The sequence below is a fragment of the Loxodonta africana genome, chromosome 10 (genome assembly GCF_030014295.1).
Source record: "Loxodonta africana isolate mLoxAfr1 chromosome 10, mLoxAfr1.hap2, whole genome shotgun sequence".
In the NCBI taxonomy this organism is placed as follows: Eukaryota; Metazoa; Chordata; class Mammalia; order Proboscidea; family Elephantidae; genus Loxodonta; species Loxodonta africana.
The window spans coordinates 34,996,255-35,016,407 of NC_087351.1; the positions used below are offsets into that span (position 1 = coordinate 34,996,255).

General features: G+C 54.2%; 2 protein-coding genes across 3 annotated transcripts; one reads left to right on the plus strand and one right to left on the minus strand.

The window, feature by feature from the left end:
• Positions 1–2,243: 2,243 nt before the first annotated feature.
• CPNE6 (copine 6) lies at positions 2,244–7,283 on the plus strand. Its single transcript, XM_064292325.1, has 15 exons — positions 2,244–2,411; positions 2,839–3,018; positions 3,380–3,454; positions 3,633–3,707; positions 3,866–3,949; positions 4,041–4,130; positions 4,489–4,593; positions 4,803–4,889; positions 5,139–5,198; positions 5,456–5,589; positions 5,665–5,719; positions 5,802–5,853; positions 6,190–6,323; positions 6,462–6,698; positions 6,879–7,283. Exons 1-15 carry the CDS (start codon positions 2,244–2,246, stop codon positions 7,014–7,016), a joined length of 1,674 nt encoding a protein of 557 aa, XP_064148395.1. The 3' UTR covers positions 7,017–7,283.
• On the minus strand, positions 6,632–14,196 carry NRL (neural retina leucine zipper). Of its 2 annotated transcripts, none has more exons than XM_023540096.2 (2): positions 12,045–14,196; positions 6,632–10,656 (listed from the first exon to the last, which is right to left on the minus strand). In XM_023540096.2, exons 1-2 carry the CDS (start codon positions 12,108–12,110, stop codon positions 10,324–10,326), a joined length of 399 nt encoding a protein of 132 aa, XP_023395864.1. In that variant the 5' UTR covers positions 12,111–14,196; the 3' UTR covers positions 6,632–10,323. The 2 variants fall into 2 exon arrangements, with proteins under 2 accessions (XP_023395864.1, XP_023395863.1); XM_023540095.2 differs by having other exon boundaries at positions 11,736–14,196.
• Between the last annotated feature and the right edge of the window lie 5,957 nt (positions 14,197–20,153).

The following is a 20,153-nucleotide window of genomic DNA, read 5'->3' on the forward strand; positions in this document are numbered from 1 at the left end:
GGGGAGGGAAAAGCATACATTGTGGGCACCAGGAAGATGCACATCTCCCCACTGTGCGCGCAGGGGGCTCCCCACTCTTCAGGGAGCTGCATGACCAGGATGTGAGATTGTACGTCCTTAAGCACTTGTGTCCATTTCCCTGTGTCTCCCTAAAAAAGGTGTCTAGGAAACCAGACATCATTCTCAAAGACAGAAGGTTCAGTATAATATGTGATGGTTTTTAAGACGTCCATGAAGATACACACACCGTTGTACTCTGGGTTGGAGGAGTGAGTGTGTGTGTGTTTGTGTGAGAGAGAGAGACAAGGATAGCCCAGTGTTCTTGTTGACGTGACTGTGAATATCCTTAAAAAGTGTGACATTGAACGTGTTAGAGACTGGGTGTGTTTCCCTTTGTGTATCCATGGGGCTGTGACTGTCATGGTGTCACTGTGAGTTTATGTACTGATGTCTGTGTGTGTCAAGATACGTGTGAGCCTATGAGTCATGGGTGCATGTATATCTCCACCATTTCTCTGTGTGAATGTGTGTGTGCACGCACCACTGCAATGTGTGCATCTCTGTGATTCTGGGTGTGGGTGTGGCGTGAAGGGGAGGATGTGTGTCACTGTGTCTGGGGGGGTCCTGCCTCGGAGCCACCCCAAGCCCACCCTCCTCCCCGGGCTCTGTGGCTCCCTCCCAGGCAGTGGCCCTGCTCCTCCCTTCTCCTCCCTTCTCCCTCCCCGCCCAGTCTGAGAGGGGGGAGCTGGTTCTGCGGCCCCCCCCACCCCTCCCCATCCAAGCCCCATAAATAGCAGCAGAGCCGAGTCGGAGCTGGAGCCGGCGCCAGCGGCTGGAGCAGCAAGAGAGTGAGGGCCAGGGCTGGAGAGCCAGAGCGAGGAGCCCCCGACTGAGAGCCCAGGTAAGCCAACCCTTCCTCCCTAGCCCAGCCCTGGCCCAGCCCGGCCTGGCCCAGTCACCTTAACGACATCTCTCCTAGCCCCCAGTGAGGTCCCCACCCCTGTCTGACCCCATCACCACCACATGCCCCTGCCTACCTCAGGGCTCCCACGAGCGCTGAGAGACTGGTGGCTGGAAGGCAGAGACCCCCCTCAACCCAGACCCTCCTGAACATATGCAGAAAGGGGCACACTGTTGGGAATTGGGACCCCAGCCAGGGAAGGGTCCCAATTCTGAGGGAGGTACAGGAACTATCGCAACCTCTTGGAGACAGACACATGACTGGGGGACAGACACACAGGGTAGGGACACTCAGACATACCAAGGTACAGTCACTCGGGGAAGCACGACATGGGAGCAGACAGCCTCACCCTGAGATGTAGACAGACACAGATAGATGGATGGACCAGCCATGAGCTCAGGCCAGCATACCCCTGCCTGCCGCTGCTGGAGGCTTGGTCCCACTGCTGGGGGAGGGTGGCAAGCTTGCATCCCACAAGCGGTATGGAGGGGGCTGCCGCTCCCCCAAAATCCTGTCGCTAAGAGACAGTGCCAGTGTTGCCAAGAAGTGTGAGAACAGGGGAGGTAGGGAGGGATGCAAAGCTTGTCATAGTGGGAGCCCCTGCCAGGAACCTGGAAGAGGTTTCAGCAAGGATAGGGCCCTGCCCCTAACTTCCCAAGCCCACCATCCCATCTTTCTATCGGCCAGCTAGGAGGTGAGTGGGGTGTGGGGTGGATGGGGACAGTCCAGCCGGGCACCTTACAACCTGTCTCCTGCCTACTATAGACTCAATTCCTCCTCAGTCATCCTTAGACCTCCAGCGGCCTCTCCACCCCCTTCCCCACCCCATTGCCCCAGTTCAGCTCCCTCGTGCCAAGACTGAGTGCAGTGCTGGCTCAAACATCAGTCGGGAAATAAGCGGAAGATGCTGAGGCAGCAGAAAGTGTGGATCAATTGATGTCCCTAGGAGCCAAGACTGCTGGGAACCCCCCAACACTCGAGCCCTCTCCAGCCCCATCTACACACATCTAGGCCAAGGGGAGTGACAGAAGCACAGGGGCCCTGGGCAGGAGTAGAGGCCCGGGTCCTCTGCCCTCCCTGCTCAGAACCCCAGGAAGGCCAAGCAGAGGATGCAGGAGGGCCTCAGGAATGAGGTCAAGGGTGTGGGCCCAAAGCCCCAGAGGACCCCTCCCCACCCCACACAAGGTCTCTGGTGTCCCCATCAGAGGTGAGGACCGATCCCTTCCCTGGCAGGTATCTCTTCTGCAGTGTCCAGGCTTGTCTGCTCTGTCCCCACAGTGACATGTCGAACCCTGAGATGGGATGGGTGCCTGAGCCCCCAGCCATGACACTGGGGGCCTCGAGGGTGGAGCTGCGGGTGTCTTGCCATGGCCTCTTGGACCGAGACACACTCACCAAGCCCCACCCCTGCGTGCTGCTCAAGCTCTACTCTGATGAGCAGTGGTTGGAGGTGAGAGCGGGTTCGGGCATTCCTTAACAACCCTCTGACCTGGGAAGAAGGGAGTCTGGGTGGGGAAATGACAGCCTCATAGACAAGTGAGAGGAGTCCAGGGGGGCTTTTCTAGGTTACGTGGGTAACCTTGGAGATGGGCGTGCCATCATTAAAAATCTACATCATGTTACAGCTCCTAAAGTCCATAGTCCCAGAGGGTCCTGAGACAGCCCAGATGCAATGGGATAGCTCCCAAAGGCCTTGTGATAGCCCCAGAGGGCTGATAGGCCAGTGAAACAGCAGCGCCAAGCTTGTGGTTCAGCCTAGGGAGGCAAGAGCCAGTCACTAGAGATATGGGGCCTCAAGAAGAGCTGGCATGGCCAGGGAAGTCTGGGATGGGGAAAGCAGCCTCAGTCCCCAGAGGCTCTCGCCCCTCCTGCCACAGGTGGAGCGCACAGAGGTGCTGCGCTCCTGCTCTAGCCCCGTCTTCTCCCGGGTGCTGGCCCTCGAGTACTTTTTTGAGGAAAAGCAGCCCCTGCAGTTCCACGTATATGACGCTGAGGATGGAGCCACCAGCCCCCGGAATGACACCTTCCTCGGCTCTACGGAGTGCACCTTGGGCCAGGTCTGTATTCTAGCCCCACCCCACCCTACCCCATCAGCTTCTGCCTCCAGAAACCAAAATTAGAGAGAGCTTGAGCTCTGGAGCTAGTTCAGTCAGGCTTGGATCCATCCCAACTCCACCATTCACAGGCTGTGGAGTGGAGCCTTGGGTAAAATACTTAACTTCTCTGAGTCTCAGTTTCCTCATCTAAAAATAGGAACATCACTGTGCCTACCTCTTAAGGCTGCTGTGGAAATTAAGTCTAACCCTAGTCAAATCCAACCCTTGTAGTCACTCAAAGGGCACTTATTATTCTGTCCACCCTACCCTGGCCAAGCAGGTGGGGCATCACAGCTGAGTCTCCCCCCACCTCCCTCCCCAGATTGTGTCACAAACCAAGGTCACTAAGCCATTACTGCTGAAGAATGGGAAGACAGCGGGCAAGTCCACCATCACGGTAGGCAAGCCACCTGTACTCACCCTTGGGCCAAGCATTCAGTGACCCGGGAAGGAAATCCAGGGCAACATCACACCCAGAGCCCACCCCCACCTAAGGGAAGGGACCTGAGGGGAAGGCATTGTGGCAATGTGGGGCAGGATTGGGGGGGATGCTGCCACTTGTGTTCACCTTGCAGATTGTGGCCGAGGAGGTGTCTGGCACCAATGACTATGTGCAACTCAGCTTCAGAGCCCATAAGCTGGACAACAAGGTTGGAACCCCAGAGTCTGGGCCCTCATCTCTTTCCCTAGAGAGCCCAAGGCCCCTACTCAAGACAGACCCCAGGGTCCTAGCTCTGCCCCTTCTCAGTGTTCATTCCCTTCCTGACCCTCCCTGCAGACCTCACCACACTTTCCCCTGTCTCCTCAGGATCTGTTCAGCAAGTCTGACCCTTTCATGGAGATCTATAAAACCAATGGAGATCAGAATGACCAGCTGGTCTGGAGGACTGAGGTTGGTGCCTGGGGATATGGGGATGGAGGCAGGGAGAGCAGAGTAGGGAAACCTAGACAGGAAGTAATCGGCTCCCTGGTGCCTCTGCAAGGTGGTGAAGAACAACCTGAACCCCAGTTGGGAGCCCTTCCGCCTGTCCCTACACTCCCTATGCAGCTGTGATGTCCACCGGCCTCTCAAGGTGAAGCCTGAAACCAAGCAAGGGCAGCCTGATTATCTGAGACCCTCCCCCCAAAGTGTGGCCTCCTATGGCTCCCCCATAAACCATGCATGTGATAAGATCCTCCCACTGTGGGGTAAATAACCGTCATAATGTTAAGCTTCCTACATGTGGGACTTTATCAGGGGCCAAAGTTCCTGCCAGATTGAGCCAAAGAACAAAGCTCAGCAGGTGGCCTCTCTGGGAGGTTGGGAAAGTCTGCCTGGGCCCACAGACCGTTAGGCCCCAATCTCCCTGAGTCCCTCCAGCCCACCCCCAACAGGAGCCACTGCAAAGCATCCCCTGACCCTGACCACCCCCCATCCCCCTGCCTTCTCAGTTCCTGGTGTATGACTATGACTCCAGTGGGAAGCATGACTTCATCGGCGAGTTCACCAGTAGCTTCCAGGAGATGCAGGAAGGGACAGCAAAACCTGGGCAGGAGGTGCCACAAAGACCCCTTCCATCCCCTATAATCTCACCCAAATACCTGGGAGAATCCTGAGGGTGATGCTGAAGAGACCACTGTAGGTGGATAGAAAGGTCCGAGGGGGAGAAGGTAGATATCACCCTGGGAGGTGCTACTAGCAGGGAGTAAGAAGGGTTACCCGATGGCACTGTGACCCTGGGCTTGTGGGGTGGGCGGGGGTCTAGATGCAGTGGGACTGTATCAACCCCAAGTACCGGGACAAGAAGAAGAATTACAAGAGCTCAGGAACCGTAGTGCTGGCCCAGTGCACGGTAAATTCTCAAGCCCTGCCCTACTCCCTGCGTCAACCCAACCCCTGCCCCCTATCACAACCTCAGATTCACCCCTTCCCTTGTCTCAAAGACCAATCTTTCTGCTCCTGGGAGCTGGGAATCCTTGCCCTCTCCCACCCCCAACTTCAACCTCAAAACCTCTGGCCCCTTCACCTCCCCCACAGAAGCCCCACCTAGCTCCCTCTTCAAAGGACCTTCTCTCCATTTTGCCTTCCCCCATCCCACCAGGTGGAGAAGGTACACACCTTCCTGGACTACATAATGGGCGGCTGCCAGATCAGCTTCACGGTAAAGGCCCAGGGGATAGGGGCATAGGCAAGAGGGAGAGGCTAAACCCATAGTGAAACGAAAGGGCCCAGAATCCCCACCACCCTCTATGTGGGCTTCTTATGAGCTTTGGCATTGTCGGGCTGCACCCCATGTCAGGGCTCCCTGTGGGCTTCCCAGACTCAACTAAGTCCTTCCTACAGGCCCTGGCTCTGGCCTAGCCTCTGTTGGCCCTCAAAGCCCAGACCCTGACCCTTTTCTCCCCCCACACCCTCCAGGTGGCCATTGACTTCACCGCCTCCAATGGGGACCCAAGGAGCAGCCAGTCCCTACACTGCCTCAGCCCCCGCCAGCCCAACCACTACCTGCAGGCCTTGCGTGCTGTTGGAGGTATCTGCCAGGACTATGACAGGTAGGAGGAGGTGGCTGAGGGTCAGGCAGGGAGGCCTTGCCCAGTGGGCATCTCACAGTGTTTTCTCCTCCACAGTGATAAACGGTTCCCAGCATTTGGCTTTGGGGCTCGAATCCCCCCCAACTTCGAGGTAGGCTGGGCACCAGGGGAATGGAGGAGAATCAGATAGGAAGGAAAGGCATCCTGTCACTGCTCACTCCTCACCTTCACAGGTGTCCCATGACTTTGCTATCAACTTTGACCCAGAAAATCCTGAATGTGAAGGTAAGAGGGGAGATTCCTACCAGCTAGCCTCCCCCCACCCCCCCACACACACACCGTTGCTGCACATGCCTTTATACCTGTAAGGAACACAGAGCCCAATCCCATGGGCCCAGCTCCCACAGTCCTATGGCCCAAGCTTTCTGCCCCTTCCACCCACCCAAGGCCTGTCTTCATCTGCTAAGACTTCCAGCCCCATCACCCAACATCTGTTCATTCACCTGTTCCTCTGCTCAGTGGGAAACTTGGAGGGAAGGAGTTCCGAGGCAGGGACTTAGGGGGGTCAGGAAGGGCTCCCTGCTGATCTCTGCTAGCCTCACCTCTTCTGTCTGCCCACAGAGATCTCGGGGGTCATCATTTCCTACCGTCGCTGCCTGCCCCAGATCCAGCTCTATGGTCCCACCAATGTGGCTCCTATCATCAACCGCGTGGCTGAGCCAGCCCAGCGGGAGCAGAGCACTGGCCAAGCCACGGTGAGGAAGCCGAGCAGGCAACTAGGCGCTACCTCCTCCTTAGTGTGTTCTCCCGCAGCGCCAGGGCCTGGTCTGGGGACTGACGCCAAGGCCCTTGGACTCAGAGCCAACCCTTCCTTCCCCTCTGCCTGATCTCAGAAGTACTCAGTGCTGCTTGTGCTCACGGATGGCGTGGTGAGCGACATGGCCGAGACCCGCGCTGCCATCGTGCACGCTTCCCGCCTTCCCATGTCCATCATCATCGTGGGAGTGGGCAATGCTGACTTCTCGGACATGCGGCTGCTGGACGGCGACGACGGTCCCTTGCGCTGCCCCCGAGGGGTGCCCGCGGCCCGTGACATCGTCCAGTTCGTGCCCTTCAGGGACTTCAAGGATGTGAGTGCCTGGCGCCCCCTCCCTGCCAAAGAACTCCTCAGCTCCTCGTGCCCCCAAATCTGACCTGTCTCTCCCACTAGGTTGGTTCCAGAGAAGGACCATCCCAAAACTCCGCCTCTCCCTCCCTGACCTGGGCTCCCTCAGTCATGCTCTGAACCAAGTCTCGGTTTCCACCCCCAGGCCCCACCCTCCGCGCTAGCTAAGTGCGTCCTGGCAGAGGTGCCGCGGCAGGTGGTGGAGTACTACGCCAGCCAGGGCATCAGTCCTGGGGCTCCCAGGCCCTGCACACCGGCCAAGACCTCCAGCCCTAGCCCATGACGCCACCCACCGGACAACACTCTCTCAGCCTCTCAGTGAGTCGGGAGGGCCCAAGGAGGTGGGGACTAGGGGATGTCAGGTGGGCTCAGCTTGGCCGGGTGTGGTGCAGAAGGTGTTTATGACTATATCACTCCTTCCCAGGTGCCTGTCCGGACCCTTGTGACTCGAGTGACCAGTGCCTCTGCCTCTTGGACAAGCTGTGCTCCTCTGGGTCCTGGAAGTGTATGGTGGGCCCTGTCCCCACCTCCCCAGGCCCCACACCCCTCAGCCATGTGGCCCCTTGGTGACTTCCTTCAGTGATCCTGACTTTCTGGCCGTTAATAAAGGAAACTATTCTAAGCAGCTCAGCCTCTATCTATCCATTATGCTTCAGATGCCCACTGGCAGTCTACGGTACTACCCCCCCATACACACACATATGGTGAGAAATGAGGACCAGCATCCTTTGAAATCTGAGCCAGAGCTCCCCAGGCAGTCTGCTGTCTCTGCAGTCTCCCCCAACTATGTGTTGATGGGATCTGAGGAGCCCCCACCCTCATCCCCCAACCCCAGGGGGGTCCAGGCACCATGGGGGTTAATTACAGGAGATGGGGGTGGGTAATGAGGGGCTGTCAAGGGGGCAGGCTGATGCCCTCTTACAGCCATCTCCAGAGAAGCCCAGCTGCACCCCCCAGGGGCTGAGCCCCGGCCCCCACACAGCTGTGGGGTGGGCTGAGAAAGAGTATTGAGGCACTGAGGAGGGCGGCAGGTCTGAACTACTGGTGAATTAAGGACATAGAGCAGGCATTCAAGGGCTTCATAGCCTGGTTTTCCTGGGCGAGTGGGTATGTATGTTCATGCTCTGTAAATCCCTGCCTCTCTACATGACTGTGGACTTAATGCTTCAGGAAGTGATTGTGTACTCTTATTGATAACATCAACAAAAACAGCAAACTTGGGTTAGCATGTGTCAGGCTTTGTGCTGAATCCTTTAAATGCATTCACTCTCATTAGGTGGGTACTGTTATTTCCCCCATTTTTCTGACAAAGCAAGTGAGGCTTGATTTTAACTCACCCATGGCCAAAGAACTGGCAGAACTGGAACTTGAGCCCAGGCCTATCTGACCCCAGTGCCCACACTCTTAATCACTCTAGTGTGTAGCACCTGTTTGAGGTGTACCTATATGACCCTCATCTCAAGGCCCCGGTGTATGTATACGTGCCCTAGTTGTTTGTTCAGGTGTATAGGTCTGTGGATGGGCATCTCTGCCATGTGTGCCAAGCAGGGCCTCAGTCAGGTAAGGCAGGTGTGCAAAAGCAATAGTGGGTCCAAGAGCAGGCAAGCACATGGATGCAATTCAGATCAAGAGAAGAAGAGCTGGGCTTCTGGAGGAACCCCTTTCTGCCCCATCCTCTCCCTTCAACTACGAGTGTGGAAGTGGAGTGAGGAGGTAAAGGTTCTGTGAGCCCCTCAGAGTGAGGACCCCGAGCCAGAGAAAATAGCCAGCAGCAGATATGGTGGGGAAGGGAGAGAAACTCTGAGAGAGATGGCAGAGAGGACACCCGTCACAGGCTCCTGAGTGGAGGAGGAATGAGCTGGGCAGAGGAGGGGGAGGAGGGAATGAGAACTGTGATGGGAAGAGAAGAGACAGCTGGGAAGGGGGTGGCTAGAGGGGACAGAAAGGAAGAGGGACATATGGGGTCTCTTCCCCCACACTTGCCCGTTTATTATGTCCTTTAGAGGATCAAGACAGTGGCTGGTGAGGTGTTTGCTCCTAGCTCAGTGCCTGCTCCAGCTTGGTGCCTCTGCTCTGCCCAGAGCCCCCACTCACCCTTCCCTTAGGTTGCCCAGCTAAACGCTGGGTTACCATGGCAACTGTGAAGCCTCTCAGATAGCCACTGGCTGGGCCACTGTTCCAGGGCTTCCACGTGGTGGTGGTGGGAGGAGGGAGGCTCCATCTGGTCCAATCCCCATCACTCCACCCCATTTTCATTGGCACTCCAGAATTGAGATAGCAACTCAGCACCAGGTAGGAGCATTCCACTTCATATCACTCTCTCTCTCTCTCTCTCTCTCTCACACACACACACACACACACACACACACACACACACACACAAAGAGAGAGAAACAGTAGCCTAGAGAAGGAATAAAGAATGAATACTTCTTTAATTGCGAGAGCATTTAGCCAATAGTATTAGAGTTCCGCCTGAACTTCAAGTTTAATTCACAATAGCTGCTCTCTCTCAGCTTCTTCTCATTCTGGGAAAAGTCTCACCTCAGCCCTTGGAGAGGCACAAGGTCACAGGGTCTGTGCAGGTCTGGAAGAAGAGGCAGCCTGGAGCAAGCAGCACAGGAGCAGCGGGTGTGCTCTGGGTGCAGCCACACTTCCTCACCTGGGCCACTTGCCCAAAGGGTAGGCCCTCTCAGGAAGCTGAAGCAGAATGGGATGTTCTTTTGGGGGGATTCTTGGAGAGGCCATTGGGGCTCCCACACTAGAATGAGAAAGAACTGGAAAGGTGTAAGAAGGTATCTAATCCAAATGAGGATTAGGTGAGGCAACTGAGGCCCATGAAGCAAGGATCTGCTCCGGGTGACAGAGAGATCCAGTGGCAGAGCTGGAACAAGCGCCCAGTCTCCAGACTCCTGCCCAGGGCTCTCTCCCAGCCACACCAACCACTCCCAGAGCAAGACTTTGTCAAGACTTTGCTGAAGCTCTGGGCCCCGGGGGGCTGCTGGGCTGGGTAGGGTGAAAGCCTCTTGGATAAAGTCTGCCTTACAGTTGGGAATTGAAATCTTGAAAATGCCGTAGTTCTAAAACGGGGAGACCACAAGCTTCAGAATGAAAATACAGCCTCCTTGCTAATTACCACCTTAAAGCACTATAGGTTGAAAACCTTGAATTAAAAATGTAAATTGAGGGCAGAGTTGCACCACTCCCTCCCAGGACACCATTTACTTCGTTACCCAGCCACCATCCACCCCTCCCCTACTCCCCCACCCCCAGTCTATCTGCCTTGCCTGGCTCTGGCCCTGCAGATCTGTGTCTGGTGATATGGGTGGGGCAGGAGGTGGAGGTTTTCAGTGTATGGCCTGCACGAGGGGAGGGGAGGTCACGGACCTCTTTCCCAGAAAACGACAGCACCTAACCTCCGGGCGTGTCTTGAGGGTGCAGGAAGTTTGGGGATATTTGTGTGGCCATACAGTGGAGTGCCTGGTCCCAGAAGACGCTGGATAACGATCTGGTGAGTGATGTAGCCGCCTCCTGGGTGGTGCCCTCCATCCACCCACACCACCACCACCACCCTGCGGCCCTGATCAAGCGGCTCAGAGGAAGAAGTGGGCCTGATCCCCGGACCCAGGGCCGCTCGACGTCAGCCGGTCACAGCGAGCCTTGTAGAGGTCGCGCTCCCGGGCCAGGCGGGCCACTTCGGCCCGTAGCGCATCCAGCTGGGCGAGTAGGCGGGCGCGCTCGGCCTCCAGCCCGCGCCGCTGCTGCAGCCGCTTAGAGCGGCAGGCCTGCGCGTAGCCGCGGTTCTTCAGCGTGCGGCGCCTCTGCTTCAGCCGCAGCGCCTCGTCGCGTCCGCAGCCCCGCAGCTGCCGGTTGAGCTCCCGCACAGACATCGACACCAGCGCCGCGTCCGAAAACCGATCGGCCAGCTGCAGAGGGCGAGTGCAGAGACCGGGTCAGCGCGGGTCCGCCCGCTCTACACGCAGGTCACGACTCCAGACTGCACCCCCCCGCGGAAAAGCCCGGCCCCCGGCTCCTGCCTCTTCCCTGAAGGCTCGCCCTTTACAGTCTACCCAGCAGTCCAGATCCCGCCCCAGGCCCCAACACGCAGCTGGGAGCCCCCGCTGGTCCGTGCCACAGGCCACGCGCGCCTTTAGGCCCACCCCTCGGTTAAGGCCCCGCCTCCCGCGGTCAGGCGTGCCAGACGTGCCATCTGAACCCGGCACCGCCCCTGGGCCGTCCCCAGCTGCTGCTCGAGGCCGGAGGCGTCCAATGGGCCAGTCGGGTGGAACCGCAGCCACGCAGACTCCGCCCTCCCAACGCACAGCCCTTCCCTGTCCTGAAGGCCGCAACGGTGTGACCCTCAAAGGATTTGGATTACATCCTAATGCCCTCAACGCCCCCATCTGTGTCTGTAATTAATTGGATGAATTCCAATCCCTCTTGAGAAGGTTGGGGGCTGAGGAAACACCAGTCTTGAAAAGGCCAACCTCGTTTTGGTCCCCACAGCCTTAACACCATTCCATTCCACACATAACCGTTCCCTGGTTTTCACAAGGTGCACCTATTTACCTCCCCATAATTGTCTGTTAACGGAGCCCTGGTGGTGCAGTGGTCAAGTCAAGAGCTCGGCTCCTAAGCAAAAGGGCAACAGTTGGAATCCACCAGCTGCTCCCTGGAAACCCAACGGGGCCATTCTACCCTGTCCTATCAGGTCACTGAGTCGGAATCAACGGCGTTGGGTTTTTTTTTTTTTTGGAACTCCATCTTCTCCCTATTCCTTCTGATTCAGTCCACTGATTTCTCTCCATTTCAAGAGAGGGGAGAAGAGCATAACGTACTTTTCTCTGTCTGATTTCTTGCAAGGGCCCACCTTGCCTTCTGTCTTTTTCCTTCTCTGTCTCTTTCTCCTGTCTATACCCTCCCCAAGAACCCTCCTTCCTCTTGGCCTGTCCCTTTCCTCCTCCTGCTCCCTCAACCTGCTTCCCCCTTAGACCACCTCACTCACCTGGTCATGCTGGGCTCCTGTCTCCTCTGGACTTCCTGGGTAGTAGCCTTGAGGCCCCTCAGCAGGGACTGGGCCCTGCAGCAACTCCACGGCCTCCTCAGGACTCAGCCCCAGTGCCTCCCCAGCCCCCAGCTGCTGCTGCAGGGTAGCCAGCCAATACAGCTCCTCAAGGCCTGGCCGGGAGCCCTCAGTGGCCCCCACCACACCTGGCTCACTCAAGGTGGGCGAAGGAGGCACAGAGCTATAGGGTGTGGAGCCCAGTGAGGCTATGGGGGGGCCAGATCGCCCCTCAGGGGGCTCCCGCTTTACCTCAAACTTCATCAAGTCAAAGTCATTAACATATTCCATGGCCAGGGGGCTGGGGGGCAGTGCCATTCTGAGGCTGGGTTGGGAGGGGTGCACCTGGAAAAAATAGGAGAGGTCTGGAGCACCTGGAGGCTGCCTGACAGCTCCCTTCACCAAAACCTGCTTCTTCCAAAGCCCAAGTGCCCTGGAGCCAGAGTTCTGGAAAGCCAGAGTGAGAGCGCAGCCTTGTTCCCTGCTTAGTCACCTCCAGGCTGGGGGTGGGGGTGAGGGGAAGAGGGTAATGTTTGGGTAGAGGGGCTCCTGACAGGGGCACAGCAGCCTAAGGACCTGAACAAGGAACAGGGCAGCACAGCCCCTGGCCCTACTGGTGCCTCTGGGTGATGTCTATGAAAAACAAGAGCAATACAGTATGCTTCAGCCCTAGTGCTGGGACATGCTGAGAGGCTCTGTCGTCTCAAGAGGCATCATCCATTTCCAAGCAATTTAAAAAAATTGCTTAATTAACTCTGACAGAGTATGTGTGTATTTTAGGACAGTGGGAAGGCAAGTTGGTTGCGAAGTTTAAGATATCAAGGATAATGTGCTATTGTACATCTCTGTCTCTCAGAACACCCGGGCCAATACCTTGCACATGGAAGACCCTCAGTACGCATCTGTTGTGTGAACTACCCAAGCAATGAATCCCTTTTATAGAAGCAAGAGACTTTCCAATGAAAAAAAGAACGTCCTAGAATCCATTCTAGAAAGACCAGGACTGAGTGGTGACCATCTATCCCCAAGGCCAGCCTCTCCAACTGGAACTTACCAAGACTGATTTTCCTCCTATTCAGAACCTGCTGTGTTCTGTGAACTTGGGCAGATCACCTCCCCCTTTCTGACCTTAGTTTTTTGTTCAATGAGGGCAATTAGACTTTCCCAAAGTGTGTTCTATGGAACACTCAATTCTGAGAAATGCCCAAGAAGAGGTCTGTGCTCAGAAATTTTGAGAAATACAGCCTCCTATGCCCACCTCTTGCAGATTCACAAGGCATAGCAGCATATTAGCATAAGAAGTCCTTCGGTTCCACTTTAACACAGAGTGTCCCAAGTTTTTGTCACCAAGGAGCTCTCTTCCCTGTTATCAATTATGGAGCATGTGTTCAGAGCACACCTTAGGAACCCCTAGCTAGATGACCTCAGAGAGCCTTCTCAGCCTGGAAATCCTGCGCTCCGGCCCAGCTCCCCATTCCCACAGCCTCATCCCATCCCCAGACAGGGCAAGGCAGGGAGCGCTCATCACCACGCTTGCAGTTTGATTCCATTTTGATGCCCCAGGCCCAGGTAGCCCTCTTTCCTACCCACAGTTCAGACCCCCAGGTTCTACCCAAACAGGTGGGAAGAAGCACAAAGCCTCTCGCTCTCATTGTCCCAGGAAAGAATTTTTGCCTCTACCTCTGGGAGGACAGAGGGAATAGGAACAAAGACACAAATTTAAGGAACTGGTCCTTGGTAGGGAAGGAGCTGGTGAGACACTAAGAGAGAATGACAAGAAGTGTCCAGGGAGAAGTGGATGTAAGAGAAGAGGTAAGGGGGAAAGTTACTTATCTTTCTGAGGTGATAGCTGTGAGGGCATAGGCCAGCCAGGGTGGGAGTGGGGCAGAGTACAGAAGTGTGAAGATTCCACAGCAGAGAGCAGACAGCAGGTGTCGAAGGACAGTCTCTAGGTGAGAGGCCTGGTGCCCAGGTAGGCCTGGGGACATACTCACTTCAGGGTTGGCAAAGATGATGTGGTCAGTGTCCGAGCCAGGCAGGCACAGCTTCCCCAGAGACTGGTGGCCCCATTGAGCAGGACCTGGGGCCTCTGTGCTCAGAACAGGGGGCTGTGGGCACAGAGCCCAAAGGGCACTCTTAAAGGGCCAGTGCTCTGAGGTCATCTGTGGTCCTCAGACCTCCAGCCAATGAGGTAAGGGGATCATTTGTATATCCCATTGGCCTGGGGTGGCAGGGGGTGGGGGTGAGAAGAGAATAGAGGACAAGTATGTGTGTTCTCTAGGAAGGAGAGGGGGGTATCCTTCCCAACAAAGCTCCTCAGTGATGGTCTGACTAACTTGTGCTCAGTCCCCAGTACACAGAGCCTCACTGGCTCTTGACCAGTGCCTTTCCATATGAACACAACCCTCAGCCCTCAGCTATTGAAAGCCTAGGAATGGGAAAGAGGGGCAGACAAGCTCCCAGCACCCCCATCCTCCATGGCACTGTGTTTAGGGAGTACCAAAAAAAAAAAAAAAAAAACCAGACCCGTTTCCAACTCATAACAACCCTACATAACAAAATAGAACTGCCACATAGGGTTTCCAAGGAGTGGCTGGTGGATTTGAATTGTTGGCCTTTGGTTAGCAGCTGAGCTCTTAAACACTGCATCACCAGGGCTCCTTAGGGAGTACAAGTTCTCCCCAGTTCACTCTCACCTGGCCTGAGGGGTCTCTACACCCTGCCCATCCTCACCCTGCCTGACAGGCCTCCTTAGAAAGATAAACAACCCTTACTTCGACCAATACTCAGTCTCTCCCTCTCTTGCTGACTCAGCCCCAGTATAGGCAACCCAGCTTGGGAGGAAGAGCAGGAAAAGAGAGAATGAGGAACTCTGCTCCTTCTTTCCGGGACACTGCAGGACACTGAAATCTCATCACCAGCAATCCAGCCCAGGCACTTTTGTAACTGCCCTCATGTGCCCTCTGCTCCCACTCGCCTTTTCCCTATGTGTGCCTGTCTCTTTCTCTTCCTCTCTCAGCCATCCTTGTTTCCAGATGGCTGGGGGGGTGACCTACATATTCAGCCTAATCCCCTAACACCTCTTAGAGCTATCATCCCCAAGTAGGAGTTGGAACAGAGATACTGGGAATTACCCAAGATGTTTAAACCTGTCTGAAGCTGTTTAAATAGGGTATGTATTAGGACTCCAGGAATTAAAGTCTCTTCCCTACCCTCTGGGGACACCCAAACACTCCCATGGGGTTAACTAGTCCTCATTTCCAACCCACAGAGAGACCTGGGTGTCCATCAACCCTGAGGGTCATCAGTTACGTCCGTTAACCTGATCCCAGGCTAGCCTTAGGTGTTGGGTGAAGAGCTGGTAGATGCAGACAGTCTAAGACAGTGGTTCTCAAAGTGTGCCTGGGTCTGATGCTGTTTGCTCAGAGCAATGAACCCAAGGCCTGGGAGCAGAGCCGCGAAATGGTAGTGGGGAACACCAGACGGGGAAGGCCACACACATGCCGTGGAATGTAGCTCTAAGGTGGACATTCAGGACAGAGACCCCAGAGTTTCCCTGTTTGAAGAAGAAAGAGGAAGTGTTCTGTGCAGCCTTCTTTTCATGCCTGGTCAGGGCTGGCCAGACACTTGCCCCCACCTAGCAGCTGTCAGGTCTGTGCTGATTCTCTTGTTTACTAGCAGGCTCAAAGGATACGTGGGAGGGCTAAGCTGCTAACAGGCTGAAGGAGTCAGACTAAACAAGCTCAGGAGAGCTGAACTGCTTGGGGCTCTGACCAGGTGCCACTAACCAGGGAAAGGAGCGTGGGGAGTGAAGGCAGGGCCAGGGCTGGTCCAGAGGGAAGGACCAAGGAAACAGAGAGGAGAGGATGCTGCAGCCAGGAGGGACCAGGGAGGCAGAACCCAGCCCAGGGTGGGAACTCAGAAGATGGGAAACGGATACTGGAACTGACTCCCTCAAGGACATCTGGAGACAGAGAAATGAAGATGAAAAAGATAAGCCAGGGTGGACTCTAGGAATGAGAAAACAGAGCAAGGGGGGAAGGAAAAGGAGGCAGTTGGTATTGAGCTGGGAGAGACGGCTGACCAAGTCAGGTGCTCCACAGGCATTTGGATTTAAGGAAGCAGAGAGACATAGGCACACGGAAGAGACGGGCAAAAGGCCACAGGAAACTAAAAGAAAGGGAGGAAGCTTTCTGGAGAGGACCAAGAAGGGAGTAAGGGAGAACAGGAGAGGTGGATAGGAGCACAGAGACTAGAAGAACCAAAGTGGCAGAAGAAAGGGACAGAGGAAAGTAGGATTAGGCACAGATATGGGGACGCAGAAAGACAGATGGTCAGGACTGAGGAAAAGTGATGACCAAAGGACAAAGAGGGAGAAAGATAGACAGAGGGATGCAGGCCGTAGGGAAAGGGGGCCTGGAGGTGTGGGGTAGAAAATGAAGAGGAAGGAGAAGAGATGAAACAGGGTCAGCATTCTGGGATGCTACCCCAGCTTCTCGGTCCTGTATCCCCATTTTTGGAACCCTGTAAGACTACTTCTCATTCCTAGTTCTGGCTTTTGGTATCTAGATCTTCAGTAATAGATCCAAATCCTCAAACCTCTTTCTGGTCTACCCTATGCATTCATTTCACAAATATTTATTAAACACCTTCTGTATGCCAGGAACTGTACTACACATTCAGGATACATCAGTAAATAAGACTGACATCAGCCCTGCCTTCATGAAGCAGAGAAGGATCAAATTATTGCCAGTAGACCTGGGCAAGAGTGGCCTCTGCCCTGGGCCTTGTGTTTTGGGAGGCTCCACTTTGGCCCTCCTCTGGTTGTGCCCCACCCCATGAAAAGAGGAGTCCAGCCCTCTTCCGCCCACACCCCACACTGCAATTCCCTGCATGGACCTCTTCCCTGAGTCTGTCCTCCCAGGGGTGGACCACACTACCTAGGCCCAAAGGCTGGCTAAGAGGAGGCTATTTGCAGGGGGATGCAGATGGAGTTTGGATGTGCAAACTAGGAAGGCCACATGAGTGCACATGAGGCCACTGGCGATAACAAGATGGTGTCAGGGGTGGGGAAAGAAGGGGACCCAGGTGAGGGTCAGTGCCCAAAGACTGGTCTCTGCACAGCACCACATTCTGGTGCAGAATGCTGAGGAATCCAAGAAAAATCCAAATTTAAACCTGATCTTGCAGACCATTATGAAGGTGTATTTGTCAAGGTAGAAGGATAGAACATGTTTTATTTAACAGTTTGTTTGCTTGAGTTATACGTTTTAAATATTTAAACACAAGACACGTGAGCCTTTAATTGTACTCTGCCCCAGGTCCTACATGTGTTAGGGATGGGCCTACATAAAAAGAAACCATTGTAACTGAGATCAGTGCTATGAAGGAGAAGGGCAGGGTACTATGAGATTTTATTTCATGAAGGCCTAGTCTTATTAGACTTATCAGGGTGGGGAGGGGTGGCGTTGCAGGCACAGCGTCCCTAACAAGCCACATTAAATTGAAGCTGGTCAAGTGAGTAAGAGCTGGCTGTGCCTGGAGGTGTGGAGTGGGTAGAGGCTTCAGGGTCTGGAACAGTGCATGCAAAGGCACTGAGGCAGAAAAGAGGTAGACATGTTCAGGAAACTGAAAAAAAGACCAATGTAGCTAGAGAGTGGAAAGCAAGGAAGGTGGGGAGAAAGGTAAAAGGTGAGGTTGGAGAATTCAGCAAGGGCCAGGTCATGCAGAGCTCGTAGGCCAAGCTGATGATGTGGGCTTTATTCTAAGCAGTGAGAAGCTATTAAAAGGTTTTCAGTGGGGACACGATGTGATCTGATTTGTGTTTGAAAAGATCATTTTGGCTCTAATGTGGCGGGGGGGGGAATGGAATCAGGGAGTCAGATGGGGAGGGCAAATGCAACCTCCAAGTCGAATTTGAGGGATATCTTAAGGATTCCTCAGGAAACAAACACCAAAATGGAACCTTGTGTACAGATAGTTTGTTGAAGAGGACTTTCAAAGGGAGCGAGGAGGACTCGACAGAGGGAAAAGCTGAACAGCACTGCAGTTGCAGCCGAGACCTCAGCGGAGGCATAGGAAACCTGGAGCTAGGATGGACCGTCAGAGTGGCCAAATTCCAGCAAGGAAGTCAGGCCTTTGGAACCCCACATAACCCAGCCATTGGACAGCTCCTTCAGCCAACAGACAATGCTCAGGGAAGTACTCAGCTGTGAGCCATCAGCAGCCAACACTCAGCAGCTGGGACAGTGGGTACCTTGATCCTGAAGGGGGAATCTGGGCATTGCACCACCGAATCCACTACAGGGGGTCCATTTGACATTCAAGGGCATAGCCCAGAAGGCGCCAGGGAAGGAGAAAATGCAGACCAGAGCAAGGCTGGTCACACCCTGCCCCCTGGTGGTGCTTCTTGAATGCTGGGCCAGTGGTCGGCCTGGCTCAGGGGAGGACCCAGGAACTGAACAAAAGTGTGTAGCAGATAAGGAGGAATCAGGAGTGTAAGGAAATCCTTATGGGAGTCCCTTACTCAGTCTGCCTAAAGCTAGAGAAGGAAATAATGGTGGGGGGAAGGTTCAGAAATGTGGGATTCATTCATTTTTCATTGAACCAACATTTGTTATAGGCCAGATACTACTAGGAGCCTAGGACTAAAAACAAGTCTAAAGTTTGGGTCCTCCTCTCAAGGAGCAAACACCCTCATGAAGATTACAGAGACACGTCAGCAACTATAATAAAGTGTGATAAGTACACAGACACAGGTATGTTCTGCGTATGCAACCAGCAGAGGTCAGATAGATGTTCATTCTAAGGGACAAACAAGAAAGGCTTCTTGGAGGAGGTGATGTTCAGTTTGAGTCCTGATAAAAGGAAACGGTCCACAGAAGCTCTGGAAACTACAGACTTCAGTAGGTCCAGCATGTAGGAGAGAAGAAGGCAAACAGGGAGGTGAAGGTGATGAAGCTGGATAAATTGGAGCCAGGTTACGAAGAACATCAAATGCCATGTGATAGGAAGCCATTAAGGGCTTTTATGCCTGAGAGTGATCTGATCTAATTTATTTCTTGATGATCAATTAAGGAGACAGTTGCCATCCAAGCAGTTACTATCAAGCTGACTCTGACTCATGGCAATCCCCTGTGTGTCAGAGTATAACTGTGCTCCACAGGGTTTTCAATCGTTGATTTTTCAGAAGTAGACTGCCAGGCCTTTCTTTCGAAGCACCTCTGGGTGGACTCCAACCAGCAACCTTTTAGTTAGCAGCCAATCGACTTAACCATTTGCACTACCCAGGAGCTCCAAGAGACAGCATAGGGCTGCAGAAAAGAAAAACAAACGAACAAAAGAAAACTTGGCCTTTAGAGTCAGAAAGACTTGGATTCATATTCCAATTCTGCTGACCGGCTGTGTGATTTTGAGCAAATGATTTAACCTCTGTAAGCCTCAGTGTCCACATCTATGAAACAGGTTGTTGTGAAACTAAGTGAGATTATGCCTGTAAAGCTGCTGGCACGGATCCTGGCACCTGGCAAACACACAATAAAAATTATTGCTCTCAACTCTCCAGAGTGAAGTTGTGTACAGAGCGTGGCGGGTGGCTTGGTGGGGGGAAGAAGGAGTGGTGGTTGGAAAGCAGGGAGTCCAAGAGGCCTGGGAAGCTATTACCTAGAGCCAGGTGAGAGATAAGGCACTAAACTAAGACGGTGGCTGTGGGGATGGACACGGATTTGAGGCTTAATGGTACAAATCTAAAGGTCCAGGTGTCTGATCGGCTATGGAGGATAAGCAAAGAGTATTCTACACTGATTCAGGTCCTCTGGAGGGCAGCTGACTAGAGGGTTGTCAGATTCACTAAGACAGGGAACCAAGGCAGCAGGTGCAGATTAATCAAAAGAGTTTGACTGTGCTGTCCAGTAGGCATATCTTTAGGCTCAAAGGGTGGCTAAGAGGCAGCTAGTTGCAGCAGGGTAGGTGTGGATAGAGCTTAGATATAGGTTCTGCGGGGAAGGGGCCCAAATATACACATGAGGTCCAGTGCAGGATACAGCCTGGGTGAGCAGAGATGGGGGGGTGGCAAGCCCAAGGCTGGAGGCCAGGTGTCCTGTACCACTATGTTCCAGCACAGAACTCTGAGAAATTCAAGAATTGAGGTTGTTTCTGTTCCAAGCGACAGAAATCCACGTAAAATTAGCTTGAGCAAGACAAGAGATATCTTGACTCTTACAACTGAAGTCAGAAACACTGATGGCGTAGTGGTTAAGAGCTACGGCTGCTAACCAAAAGGTCAGCAGTTTGAATCCACCAGGCGTTCCTTGGAAGCTCTATGGGGCAGTTCTACCCTGTCCTATAGGGTCACTATGAGTT